Source organism: Cibotium barometz, chromosome 33, assembly GCF_041138505.1.
Source record: "Cibotium barometz isolate CiBa-2024 chromosome 33, ASM4113850v1, whole genome shotgun sequence".
NCBI lineage: Eukaryota > Viridiplantae > Streptophyta > Polypodiopsida > Cyatheales > Cibotiaceae > Cibotium > Cibotium barometz.
In genome coordinates this window covers 30,676,938-30,691,007 of record NC_141078.1, presented here as the reverse complement: position 1 = coordinate 30,691,007, position 14,070 = coordinate 30,676,938, and the positions used below count along the sequence as shown (strand labels likewise).

The 14,070-nt window shown below is 46.8% G+C and overlaps 1 protein-coding gene across 2 annotated transcripts in view; it reads right to left on the bottom strand.

Annotated features, from left to right (window-relative positions):
- LOC147619475 (DEAD-box ATP-dependent RNA helicase 3A, chloroplastic-like) overlaps positions 1–12,878 on the bottom strand; it is an 80,927-nt gene extending 68,049 nt beyond the window's left edge. For both annotated transcript variants that reach the window (XM_086773146.1, XM_086773147.1), the window contains exon 1: positions 12,045–12,878. In XM_086773146.1, coding sequence (XP_086629272.1) covers positions 12,045–12,422 — 378 coding nt within the window. In that variant the 5' untranslated portion in view covers positions 12,423–12,878. The remainder of the gene's footprint in view (positions 1–12,044) is intronic.
- Positions 12,879–14,070: the final 1,192 nt, after the last annotated feature.

The window sequence follows — 14,070 nt, the reverse complement described above, 5'->3', positions numbered from 1 at the left end:
TCCTGATGTGCAAGGAAATACAGGTCATGATGCTAAAGAGAGAATGGTTTGCAAGGCTTGGGGGCAAATCAAGGATCAGCCCGCACTCTTTATGTTTGATGACTGTGCAACTGACAATTTCATCTCTATGCAAATGGCAGCTGCATTGGGTATTGAGGTTGAAAACATGGGACCTCAGATTGAAGCCGAAGCTGCATTTATTGGTAAAGAGGTGCAGGTTACCCCTTTGATAGGGAAGTTGCGCATCCATATACAGGGCTATCTTGATAATGAGCATTTCTTAGTTGCTCCACTGAATGGATGTGATGTATTGTTGGGCAAGCTGTGGCACCATAGGCTTGAGCCCCGCAAAGACTACAAGTCTAATATGATTTCCTTTATGCATAAAGGCCGCATGCATTTTATTGATGCTGGCAAAGAAGGGGATTCCATCCCAGTTGTATCACACATCCAAATTAATAAAGCAATGAAAAAGAGTCTTTCAGCGTACTTGGTTTTTGTGCGTGATAGTCTTGTGCCAAATCATCAAAATGTGGATGCTATGTCTAATGATAGGCTGAATTTTCTTAATGCATTCAACGACTGTTTTGCTGACTCATTGCCAGGTGAATTACCTCCCCAAAGGCCTAAAGATCACCGCATAGATCTTGTGCCAGGTAGTTCTCCACCCAACAAACCCGCATACCGAGTGAGTGCTGCACAACAAGAAGAAATTATGAAGCAGGTAAACGAGCTTTTAGAGAAAGGTTTGGTTCAACCCAGTTCCTCACCTTACTGCTCTCCTGTGCTTCTTGTTCAAAAGAAGGACGGATCATTCCGTATGTGTGTAGACTATAGAGCTTTGAACAAGCTTACCATCAAGAACAGATTTCCTATTCCACGTATTGATGATATCTTGGATAAACTTGATGGCTCAGCTTGCTTTAGCAGACTTGATTTGAAGAGTGGTTATCACCAGATACGCGTGATGCCACAAGATGTCCATAAGACTGCATTCAGGACAGCCTTCGGATTATATGAATTCTTGGTAATGCCTTTTGGTCTCACCAATGCTCCTGCTACTTTTAATCGTATGATGGATAGGATATTCCGACCCCATCGCAAGTTTACAGGAGTCTTCTTTGATGATATCTTGGTTTTCTCCAAGAATGAGCAGGAACACAGAACTCATTTGGTCACAGTGTTCGAAGAGTTGCGGAAGCATAAACTTTTCGTCAATGCCAAGAAAAGTGAGTTTTTCCTTTCAGAGATTCATTATCTAGGTCATATTGTATCCAGAGATGGAGTTACAATGGATCCTGCAAAGATCGAGACTATTCGGAATTGGCCCGAATTGCAAAACGTACATCAAGTACGTAGTTTTCTGGAATTATGTTCGTACTACAGGCGTTTCATAAGGCATTTTGCTATGATTGCCACTCCTCTACATGATCTCACGAAGAAGAAAACTGCTTTCAAATGGACTTCAAAGGAACAAGATGCTTTCTTGCAGCTCAAGCATGCGATCATATGTGGTCCAGTATTGATTGTTCCTGACTTGCACAAGTCATTCGTGGTTGAATGTGATGCTTGTGGTGATTGCATAGGAGCTGTCCTAAATCAAGAAGGGCATGCAGTTGCATACGAGAGCCGTCGTTTGCATGATGCTGAGCTTCATATGGATATCTATGAGAAAGAGCTCTTGGCTGTAATTCACGCCTTAAAGATTTGGAAACACTACCTTCTTGGGGCTGAATTTGTAGTCAAGACAGATCATCAAAGCTTGAGATACTTTCTATCTCAAACCAAGCTTTCAGAGAAGCAGATGAGAATGGCAAATTTTCTTTCCATGTTTCATTTTCAGATTGTGCATACTCCAGGAAAGAAAAATGTGGTGGCCGATGCACTATCTAGGAGGCCTTATGTTGCTGCAGTCTCAGTGGCCTCTCATGGAGATCTATCTACTATGAGAGATTTGTATCATTTGGATGCTGATTTTTGCCATATATGGACTGATTTGATGGCTGGTCATTCACATGCCTCTTATGTTATCAACGAGGGTTATCTTATGAAGGATAATTGCCTATGTGTGGTGAAGGATTTGCGTCCAAAGGTTATGGACGAATGTCACGCTCCACCTTATGCTGGTCATAGAGGTATTATGCCTACTACTCGCATGATTCAGAGGTATTTCTTTTGGCCAAGCATGCGTAAAGACATTGAGGCTTATGTGCGTGCATGTATTACTTGCCAAAAGGTGAAATTTGATAGGCAAAAGCCTCCAGGTTTGCTTCAGCCATTGCCTATTCCCTCGCAACCTTGGGAAAGTATCACGATGGATTTTATTATGGATTTGCCTAGATCCCAGCATGGGAATGATGCTATTTGGACTATTGTGGACAGGTTTGGCAAGCAAGCTCATTTCTTGCCCGTCAAGAAAACCATTAAAGCTGATCATATGGTAAAGCTTTTTCTTGCTAATATTTTCAAGCATCATGGTATGCCCAAATCCATTGTTGGGGATAGAGATCCCAGGACTACAAGCCTATTTTGGAGGGCTTTGTTTGACAATATGGGTACTAAACTTGAGTTTTCATCAGCTTATCATCCCCAAACGGATGGCCAAAGTGAAGCTGCAAATTCAGCCGTGTTGGATTTGTTGAAGTGTTATGTGGCAGATCAAAAGAGTGCATGGGAGAAGTATCTTCCACTTGTTGAGTTTGCCTACAACAATACAATCCATGCTTCCACAAGAAAGGCTCCGTTTGAGATTACTTATGGCAGAGTGGTCTTGCCACCCATCCTTCGTACCAAGGATGAGATTTTTGCAGCTGATGAATATGTTCGTGACTTGGATGTTGCCTTTGGTCAGGTGCGGACAGCCATTGCGAGATCTCAGGATAAGCATAAACTGGCTGCTGACAAGCATAGAAGGGACATGGAAGTCAAAGAAGGTGATTGGGTATTGCTGAAATTTGAGAAGGCTAGGCTTCGGAAGAGGCCAGGACGAGAAGGATCATATCCTAAGCTTTCTCCTCGCTATTATGGACCCTTCAAGGTGATTCAGAAGATCAATGAAGTGTCCTACAGGCTTGCTTTACCTACTCATTGGAAGATTCACAATGCTTTTCATGTGAGTCTATTTCGGAAATATGTGGGGCCAAATCCTGATGAGCCTGTCACAGAAGATCCGCCAGAGATTGAAGAGCTTGAGGAGATCCTCCAGCCAGAACAGATTGTTTTTCACAAGGAGAGAAAGCTACCTGCAGGAAAGCTTTCCAGGAGATACCTTGTGAAGTTTAAGAATTATTTGCCTATTGATGCCAAATGGGTAAATGAGGATTATTTTGCAGATTATCCGCAGTTGTTGCAGGCATATCTTGAGGCTTTTCAGTTGAGGTCAACTCTTTAGAAGCCCGGGGGGATGTCACCAATTGGCCGACCATTTGGTCCATTCCTAGTTTTTGCGTCTCGTTCACTTGAGGCCAGGCCGGTGTCCCGTGTGAAGAGGCCAGTATTTTTCTGACATGGACGGGAGCCAGATTGGTGCCACCCGTGTGTTAGCAGGATGGTGTCGTATGGACGGGAGCCAGACCAGTGCCACCCGTGTATGACCTAGACTGTGTTCGATCCATGGGACTGTCACGCCATGGAAGAGCCAGTATTCGTGCCGTGTTTTACCTATGGGACTGTCACACCATAGGGAAACTCGTGCCTGGAACTGTCTTACCTATGGGACTGTCACTCCATAGGAAGACCAGGTTTTTATGTTTTTATGTCGTGCCAGTTTTGTGCCGACAGATATTTTGTACTTGTTCCATGAACGGGAGATATGTCCATGTTACTATTTGCACATGCACACATATTTTGCATGTTTGAAACTGTTTTCGCATGACATGTATTTGTGTGTTTGCCTGCTTGACGTGTTACTTACTGAGCGGGGACGCCTGCCAGTGAGTCGTGAAGTCTGCTCTGTATTCTGACGAGTTTTAGTGCATGTGAACAGGTGGTAAGTATGTTGCACATGTAGCTTTTAATATTTTATTCTAACCCCTTTGTTTTATAAGGTTAGGTGTTCACATTTATTTAAAAGTGGGCACCCCCTTTGGGCACCCACTTAGGGGCCAAGGTGGGGAGCCCCACTTTAAGTGAGTGTGGGGGTGGGCATGGGCACCTACCCAAACTCCCCACCCACATGCAAGCGTGGAGTAAAACTTCACTTTAATTCTATTAAAAAAACCTCCCTCCTTCAAGCAAAGATCATCGTCACTTCATCTTACGTGAGAATCGGCTACCATCTCTACAAGCGGCGCATGTTTTCCTGAAGGTGGCTGTTTCTGTGCTCTTTGCTGCTGGCTGCGCCTACCTCTCTACAGGTGGCTGAGTACCCTCTGCTGCTGGCTGCGCCTGCCTCTACAAGTGGCTGAGTGTTGTTGCAGGCAACTGTTTGCTCCACGCTGCTCTCTCTCCCAGGCGGCTGGCTGTACTGTACTACAGGCGGCTGCTCACCTCACATACAGGCAACTTCACCTTGACTGCTGGCGGCTGCTTCTCCTTTCCCAGCCAGGCGCCCATCACATGCTCTGCCTACACAGAGTTGGCTGCCTCCATCTGAAGGCCACGCCTCACTCAACTGCTCCTCTCCTGCAGGCAACTGTGCCATCTCAACAAAGGGGTTGCTCTTACTGTCCAGCAGGCTGCAAGTGACTGTGCACTCCTTCTCCAATCAGGCAAGAGGTTGTGCACTCCATCTCCAATCAGCAGCCAGGTCTCTCTCTCCTCACTTGCAAGTGGATGTTTCTCTCTCACAGCAGGCGGCTGTTGTTAGAAGTCATCTCCTGTCTAGTTTTATACACCAGGGCCTTTGTTGTGGGTGTGCCCGCCCTTATGAGGTGTTTTCCCATTTTTCCCCACTCTCCGTATTTTTCCCCCATTTTTTCCCATTTTTTCTGAGGCTTGGGAGGGCTGCCAGGTGATGCCAGGAGCACTCTGAAGCTGGCCGACTGGATCTACATCAGTCGTGGGCTGTCAGAGTGCTGGCCGACTTGTTCTGTCTAGGCGGAGGCATCTGTAGCTGGCCGACTGCTATTTTCAGCAGTCGTGGACATATTCCTCAGTCGTGGGCTTTCCTGATGCTGGCCGACTGCCCTCTAGGGGAGTATATATAGCTCCTCAGCCCCCATGCCTTATTTGTATCATATTCGGGATCTTCTTGTGTATATCAAAGCAGAGTTACACGCCTACATCTCTCTCTTTTTGTGCTGTTTTTTCTGCCTGCGTTTTTGCTCTTGTGTTCCCAGATTTGGTCATCATCTCCGCTGCATATTCTGACATGGTATCAGAGCCTAGGCTCTAGATAGGTCTTGGGATTTGTGTGAGCAAGAGGGGGGCTGTTTTGTGGCTGATTGGTGGACTGTTCTGGACTGTTCGGGAAGAGGAGAAGCAAGAGGAAGGCGGGCTGATTTGCTGGACAGCCACTTGCAGGTATCAGTTCTTCTTTGTTCCCACCCACCCACCCTTTTCAGAAGTACATCCCCGCTATGGCAGATCTGTTTGAGATGGCCGAGAGACATGTGAAGATCCCGACACTCCCCACGTTTCCGGTGGACCGTCAGTTGGACGGGAGCAACTACGGCATATGGAAGGTGATGATGGAATCCGTTCTGGAGTCCTACGATCTCGCCGATTTCGTCGTTGTTGGTGTTCCACGGCCGGAAGTAGAGGAAGGGGAGTTACCGTCAACCCAAAAGGACCGGGAGGCCCAGACGCAGATGTGGGATCGTGTCAACGCCAGGGTCCGTTCGTTTATTTTCCTCAACTGCACACCGCAGGTAATCAATCATGTCAAGCACATGACGCTGGCCAGAGGTATATGGCAGCATTTGGCCTCACTTTACAACAGGGTATCGCCCATGAAGAGGATTTCCTTGGAAGTACAGATGCGGGTTATGAGCCCTGCAAAGTCGTCGACGATGCGGGAGCATATTAACAAGCTGCAGGCTCTTCAGCAGGAAGTTCTTCAGGCTGGGAAGGAGATATCGTCAGAGGACATGGCCATAACGTTGCTGTCACATTTGCCCTCTTCGTACTCAGCATTCTACTCGTCTTTGATTACCAGTGGCAGGCTCAGCACCATCACGTGGGAGGAGCTTGTGCCCATGGTCTTGGACCAGGAGGAACGATTCACGAACCCTCCTTAGGGTGGAGGTTCGGAGGCCTTTACTGGCCAACGGTCGAAAGGCCGTAATTCGGGCAAAGGGAAGGCTTCATCGGAGAAGTCTTCTGAGAAGAAGTCCGACGCTGACCGCGAGAAGCTGAAGGCAGAGAGGACCTGTAATGATTGTGGCGAGAAAGGCCACTACTGGAGGCAGTGTCCCAAGCGAAAGACCGAGAAGGGTGAAGACTCCTCAGCAATCACGAAGACTCCGGCTTTTGTGCACCTGGAGGTGATGAACACCGATGTTTCATTTTCTTCAGGCAGGGAGGAGATTGGAGGACTCTCCGCAACGGATACTCGGGAGTGGATTCTCGATAGTGGTGCTTCCAGGCACATGACTCCTTCCCGTTCCGGTTTACAGGATCTCTGCAGGCTTTCTGGTCATATTCTTACTGGGGATACATCCACTATCCAAGTTCACAGTGAGGGCAGGATGGAGATAGTTCCCGATGGCAGAGGGGGGAAGCATTCCTCGCAGGTGTTGTATGTTCCGGCACTTGGTTTTCATCTGTTGTCAGTGCATCAGGTTTGCAAGACTGGCGTACGGGTGGAGTTTGATGAGCATTTTGTTGCTCTCCGGGACAAAGCAACAGGCCAAGTGGTTTGGGAAGGTGGAGTGGAGAATGGAGTCTACAGGCTTTCAGCACTCTCTCTCCCAGGTCCTCAAGATTGTGATGAGTGGCAGTGTGGTAATAGCTACTCAGGTGTGGATACGCTGCAGATGCGGGCTTTTCGAGACCAGGTGGTGGATAGCTTACCAATAGATGGCAGCAGTTGGCAGGAACTCTCCAGTACTGAGGTTGGTAGTTCTTGTGTTCGTGAGTCAGAGGAAGCTGAACAGGTCACTTATGCTCTGATGTCTCGTCGAGTTCGGGACATAGAACTTCCAGTAGTTGAGGATGTTCTTTCCACGGGGACCTTTCGGAAAGCCAGGCAGGTGACAGGTGTTTGCTTGCAGAAGGAGGTGGTTTCTCCAGGCTTTGTGGTTCCGGATTCAGAGGGGGTGGTTGACAGGTTTCATCAGGTTTCCAGGACTTGTTTGTGCACCGTAACAGGTGTTGATCCTTGTGAGCAGTGTGATGTCTCTGTGATTCAGAAGCTGTATGGTTCATTGATCTGGTTGATGGACACCGGATTGGACGGGAGCTTCCTGATGAGGCAGTTGAGCTCTTGGTTGCAGATGTCTCTTTGTGAGGCAGGATTGCGTTTCCCGTGGTTTCTGCGGCATGCGAAGGATCATGGACTCTTGTACACAGGAGGGGGATTGTTGGATGGAGTCCGACTCCACGGTTGGAGTGACTCGGTTTGGGGAGGAGATCCGGACACGAGGAGATCTACTTATGCCCGAGGAGCAGTTTTACGGAGCATGAGGAGGTTACATTGCAGGTTTGGGCTTCCACTGGAGGAACCCTTGGTCATCCAGAGGCACTTTGTTCGTGAACAGATTGTTGCTGATGACATCTTGCTGGAGTTCTGTTCGACAGAGGACAGTACGGTGGACCTCTTCACGAAGTCGCTCTCAGGATTTGCTCAGGCGGCACCCCAGCTCCCAGTGGTTGGTTACACAGCCAGGAGCTGAGAGGGGGTGTTAGAAGTCATCTCCTGTCTAGTTTTATACACCAGGGCCTTTGTTGTGGGTGTGCCCGCCCTTATGAGGTGTTTTCCCATTTTTCCCCACTCTCCGTATTTTTCCCCCATTTTTTCCCATTTTTTCTGAGGCTTGGGAGGGCTGCCAGGTGATGCCAGGAGCACTCTGAAGCTGGCCGACTGGATCTACATCAGTCGTGGGCTGTCAGAGTGCTGGCCGACTTGTTCTGTCTAGGCGGAGGCATCTGTAGCTGGCCGACTGCTATTTTCAGCAGTCGTGGACATATTCCTCAGTCGTGGGCTTTCCTGATGCTGGCCGACTGCCCTCTAGGGGAGTATATATAGCTCCTCAGCCCCCATGCCTTATTTGTATCATATTCGGGATCTTCTTGTGTATATCAGAGCAGAGTTACACGCCTACATCTCTCTCTTTTTGTGCTGTTTTTTCTGCCTGCGTTTTTGCTCTTGTGTTCCCAGATTTGGTCATCATCTCCGCTGCATATTCTGACAGCTGTGTCCTTTGTGGTGGTACATCCTCTCCACTGGTGTTCTACAAGGAGACTTCGCATCACCTGGGTGACTTCATCATACCACAAGTATTGGTTTTCTATCAACCATCTACAAGTAAGTGATTTTCAGATTTGAGTAAAGTATTTTATGTTTAAATCTGATAAAGGATTCATCCCGCTCGGCCAACACCCGTTCGGTGCCGGGTTGTCCAAGCTATATTGGCAAACCTCGGTCCAAAGGTGCTGAGATCGGGAAAGCCAGGCGTTAGTACAAGAGCGCCTGTTTGTGTGTGGTCTCGGAACACCAATGAGGCGCTCTCCGCGGAGTCCAGTGAAAGCACAGGACCGTAGCGATTGGACCACACTAGTGGTCGTTCTGCTTCGAGCTTCTACATCGAAATTCGAGCCTATTTGTTTGGTACTGTTTTCATATGTACATGGACATTATCTGGTTCTTGGAACCCATGGAGCATTGTATTCATTAAATACTCCCAATAAATATATCATATATTGAGGGGGAGGTCAGCCCGTTCCGGCCCCAGTGCTGGTGTCCATCTTTCCATTTCATTTCATTTAAATTCAAGTTGTTTTAAAGTTGTCCATTTCAAATTTGTGGTTTTAAAGTTGTGCTATTAAGCGTGTGGGTGTCCAACGGAGTCTTTCCCACTTGACGGGATCGGTTTCACCTTCGCCCCCTGACCTTGCATGCCAACTGTGCACGCTTGGTCGGCCGTGGACGTGTTGGCTCATCACCTTTGGCTGGATTCTAGCCCAGTCTGGCACATTTAACCCTTAGGGGACTTACATTTTCCCCTTTTGGCCACTTGTTGATAAGTCAATGCACCCTATTTCACTTGGCATCTCACATAGAGTACCTAATAAAAATGGGGCATCTTTGCGACTCCACCCTCTTGATCAAAAATATGCAAAAGGGTAGGTCACACGCATCAGTCCTCATATGCATGTGCCAAAACCATAGAGGACATGTACATGGTCATGTAGGAGTAGTGGGCCTTTATGCTCTCACAAAGGGACGCAATCGATTGAATGATACTGAGTAGGTTAGGTGTAGCGCACACACACACTATAGCTATATGTACACACCAATCACAGATTAGCACATGGCCATATGGGAATGGACTATCTGGGAACTCGAGATGACAATATTAAGCCAAAATCAAGAAGCTTTCACTTTATTGAAGATGTGTGACACTCAAGAATGAAAAGTTTGAAATGATTTGCCAAAAATGACCCAAAATTTGATACCAGCAAAAAAAGACCCAAAGACCAAAGTTTCTGTCAAGATGCACGCTTGAAATGAACATGCAAGCGTCTCAAGCATCAAACCAAACGCCCAGAATTTGAAGAGACTGTCAGAGGCTGGGTAGAATCCCCAGATCAGTCCCCCTTGGACCCTTGAAGGATCAGAGCGGAGCTGAGGGGAGAAACTCCCTCAAATCAGCCCACAACCTGCAGGCCGACAAGCCACCCATTAAAAATTGCCATGTAAAATAGTGCCTATTCTCCCAATTCCTCATATCTTGCCTCCCTTGTGCATACGCATCCATCACAAAGAGAGCAGAGCAGAAGATGGATAAAACCCAATGGAAGTGGCCAGACAGAACCAGAGAAAGTAGCCAGACAAAACCGGACATAAATCTTCAAAGAGTTTAGGGTTTGAAAATTGTGAGGGCAGAGTGAGGTTACAAGTGGACATTCAACAACCGTAATCCATTATTTTCCCAGTAAAGCAATTTCTCCCCAAGGGAAGCGGAGCATCTTGGCCATTGGGACTCAAAGGAATGTCTTCTGTCTAAAGGACTTGTGATTTAATTTATGTGTTTGAATCAACTGACTGCATAATTAAATTGTTAAAGTAGGCGGCTTCCTCTACATTCCAGCATGCACCCTATCTGACACTCCTTGGGTTAAAATTTGCTAGCATCTAATCAAATAATTGAGGCCTACACCTAGTGGAATTATTAATCTACCTTCTAACAAAATAAGTTTTGATTGCTCCAAACTTCTGAATAATCAATAATTGGCCTGAAAAGCACTTATTGATTATTAGATTTATTAAGCTACATATTGAAAAATCAAACTTGGCTTCATTTAAAGCCTATGGCTCCCTCAATTTCACTACTTAAATCTTGAGTGATGGCTGTTAAGTTCTGCTCACAGGTGGCTGAGGGCTGAGAGAAGGGATGAATATCAATTGAAACAAGAGAGGGGGGATCCTTAGTAGAGAAATCCCACCCCCCTCTTTCTGCTGGTAGTGTATTGTTCTTTCATAGATCACCAATTGCAGATCTTCTTCAGAGAAATACCTTCGGCCGCTACCTCGACTAATTTCTGGCCCACCGTTGCTTACATTCAGGCCCGCCGCTTCCATCAGTAGAGCGCATAAACCCCTTGCTACCACCAAATCCTTCCCATGGGGGATTTGGCCCAGTCTTACACGCCATTACAGAAGTCTCGGGTCGATAGAAAAAAAAAGTAGGATCGGTAAATCTGTTGCCATTACTACTGCCTCAAGCGGCTTCTCAAGATCTTCAAAATTGGCTACTCATCCTCAAAACATTTGCTTTTGTTCTTGCTCACATAGAGCATATTAGAGGAGGCCAGCATCTCCAAACCTGAAGAAGTGTGTGCCGAAAAATGTTTCATGACACCATACTGCCTCATTCAGATCGCTATGCATTAACTTTGTCAGGCATAAACCTTGTCAGAAGTTGCCTGGCTTTTACTATTCAATGCAACACAATCTGCTCAAGGACCAGAATTTTATCAATGTATGCCAAGTCTAGCACTTCTCCAGCCGTACACCCGATCACCCACCTTGTAATTAGTATCCCTTCTATCTTGATCTACCCAGTATCTGTCATTAGACTGTGCATCGTTTATATGTTAATTGACTCCAAAATCACCACCAATGTCTCAATGAATCTTTCGGTTTCACACCACCCGATAAGCCAGTGGGGCTCCCCACATAGTTTGTGGTCTACAGAGTAAGAATCTGTGTCATTAAACATGGCCTTGTCATGAGCATAGGTATGAATGATCCGAAAATATTGGCAACACTTGCAGACACACAATCTTGGTGCCGATACCATTGCCAGCTGCACAATGGAAGCATTGGCTTTTGACCCTTCAACACCTAGTGCAACACTGATAGGGGAGCTTGAGTGACAAATGCTTAAGTCAATTGGTCAACTTTGACCAGCATTAGAGAAACTCCACACATTTACATTCACAAGCCTTATGTCTCTTAAGTTGTTGGTTTCACCCATCTCTCTGCCCATTCCATAACAACACAATAATAGTCTCCAATCAACAGGCAACAAGATCCTAGCCACTTAGTAGCAGCACCTTCTTAGAAGGCACTCTCAATCCCCTATGGCTCATTGACCAAGAAGACCATGGCTAGGCCAACATAACCAGAAGCAGTATTCAGTTCGCAATATCAATCTTTTCTTTGACCCAGTGAGTAAGGCATTCCAAGTGGCAAAACCCGCTTAGGCAACATAATTGGGAATGGCCGTTCGCAGAATGTAGGAAGAGCTTTGAATACCTAGCTTTGCCACAATCTCCAGAAAAAGCATGTTGTATACAAGTCGACAATTGGGATGGTTGGTGGGCGGCAAGCATTTAAAAACATCAGGAATTAAAAGGCAGATGTAGACAGTATAGTCACATCTTGCCTTGCATTTCTTGCCCTGATTATGCCACAAAAACGCATTCATAATGAGTACCTGTATTGGAAAGAGCTTTGTGATGCCACGCCTTGCAAGGTTGTCAACTAGAACTTGCGAAATGGGGAGTTTTGCAATCTCAAGCCCTTCATTTTCAGTAAAAGCAGAGCTTTTAGATGGCCCAGAAGACCCAGTAGGTTTGCTCATGCTGGTAGTGCTGGAGACAATCCCTTCTTCTTCCAAAACAGGAAACTGTTCTGTTGCAAACGCAGGTGCTTGCAGTTGCAAAACCCTGGCTGTGTGAAAATACCTTCCAAACAAACCGCCATTGAAATGCAGAGGTTCTCTGAACCCTTGGGCATCAAGGCCGGAATGAAAGCCCCTGACAAAGTCACCTCTTGATAGTTGGGAGCAAAATCTCACTTTGGCGCCAACCATGCCACCATTTAGGGTTAGTTTTTCTGTAGAAGTAGAAGCATCATTCAGACTTTCTGATAAAGTGCTCTTGAACGGAGCAGCCTGCTTTAGGGTTTCAAACAGAGCGCTGCTGCATGCAGTGGCATTACTTAGGGTTTTAAAGCCATTTCTTCTGCACACGGGGGCATCTTTCGGGGTTTCTATTACAGCAGGGGCATCTACTGGAGTTTTCCAGGCAGTGATCTTGGCATCAGCAGAGGCTCTCAGCCGCACAGTAGTGCGGGCGAGAGCCTGCGGGTTCTTTGAGGAAGCCACCTTGATAGGGTTTGGCGATGGCCCTCCGTACTGCAGATACGAGAGGGAAACGGAAAACCTACTTAAACTCTCGCCCGCGGATTCTTACTACAACAGAGAACCCTACTAAACCCCAATTCTCTAAGGACCAAAACGACAAATTTCAAGACCTCGTGGAAATGTATAAGAAGAGGTTTGCCCTAAGGGCCGGTTCACATTGGAGCGGCGGAAAACATACTCTCAAACACACTTTTCCAGGTGGAACTCTTACAAAATGCACACTTCCGCCGTCCAAGTGTTCACATAGGGAGAGGGAAGTAAAAGGGAGCCTGACTTCTTCCGCCGCCCACTGTGAACACTGGGGGGCGGCGGAAGAAAGAGTAAACACCATACCAAAAACCATAGAACAAAGCTATATTATGTCCACAAAGCATACTGTAACTACAAAAATAAAGAAGCCACACTACAAACCACAATGAGCCAGACAAAAGACTTATATTACAAAGGCTTAATCGGAATTGGTAGGTGAGTCCAGCTCCTCTAAAGCCGCCCTTCCAAAAACTTGTAGGACATTCATCCTTGCTTGCTCTCTATACATTGTTCGGGCAAGACTATCTCGCCGCTCCGAGCCAACTCCAAGGTCACTCGCACCCCCTTCATTGCCTCCTTGAGCGCGCTCCATTGCATCCTCTATGTCAACTTCACGTATTGCTTGAAGCTCCCTCATGGAGGTAGCTATTGCTCTTCGATCCTCTTCTACACGTCCAGAGCATGCTGACAATTCTGCTTCCGCCTCACGTACCCACTCCATATCAAAAGACTCTCCATGTTGGATACAAATGTTGTGTAGCACAAGACAAGCCGCAACAAGATCTGGGACATGACGTAGATTCATGTCACATCTTTTTAGCAAGATGCGAAACCTTGCCTTGAGCATACCAAACGCTCTCTCAACTGGCATCCTTGTGCTCGATTGAATGAAATTCCAATGGTACTTTAGACGTGTCAACCCTTCCTTGCATCCTTTGAAAGGCACTAACATGTATGGCCGTGCGGGGTAAGCACAGTCGCCAACCAAACAATAGTTACCCAGCTCGCCCCTTGCACATGCTTGCCCTATATCACTTCTGGAGAAGTTCAAGGAGTCATGCGCTGATCCGGCCCAACCGACATCATAATTCCATACTGAGCAATTGGCGGCTACTGTTAGTTGTAGCAAAATAGAGTGGAACCCTTTCCGATTGAAGTAGTCAACATGGTTGTCACGGGGTGCAATGATGGGGATGTGAGAACCATCTATCGCACCAACGACGTAGGGAATTCCCCTAAGTGCCTCAAACTCTCGTGCTAAAGTTGCAAGCCGAGATCTTGAAGG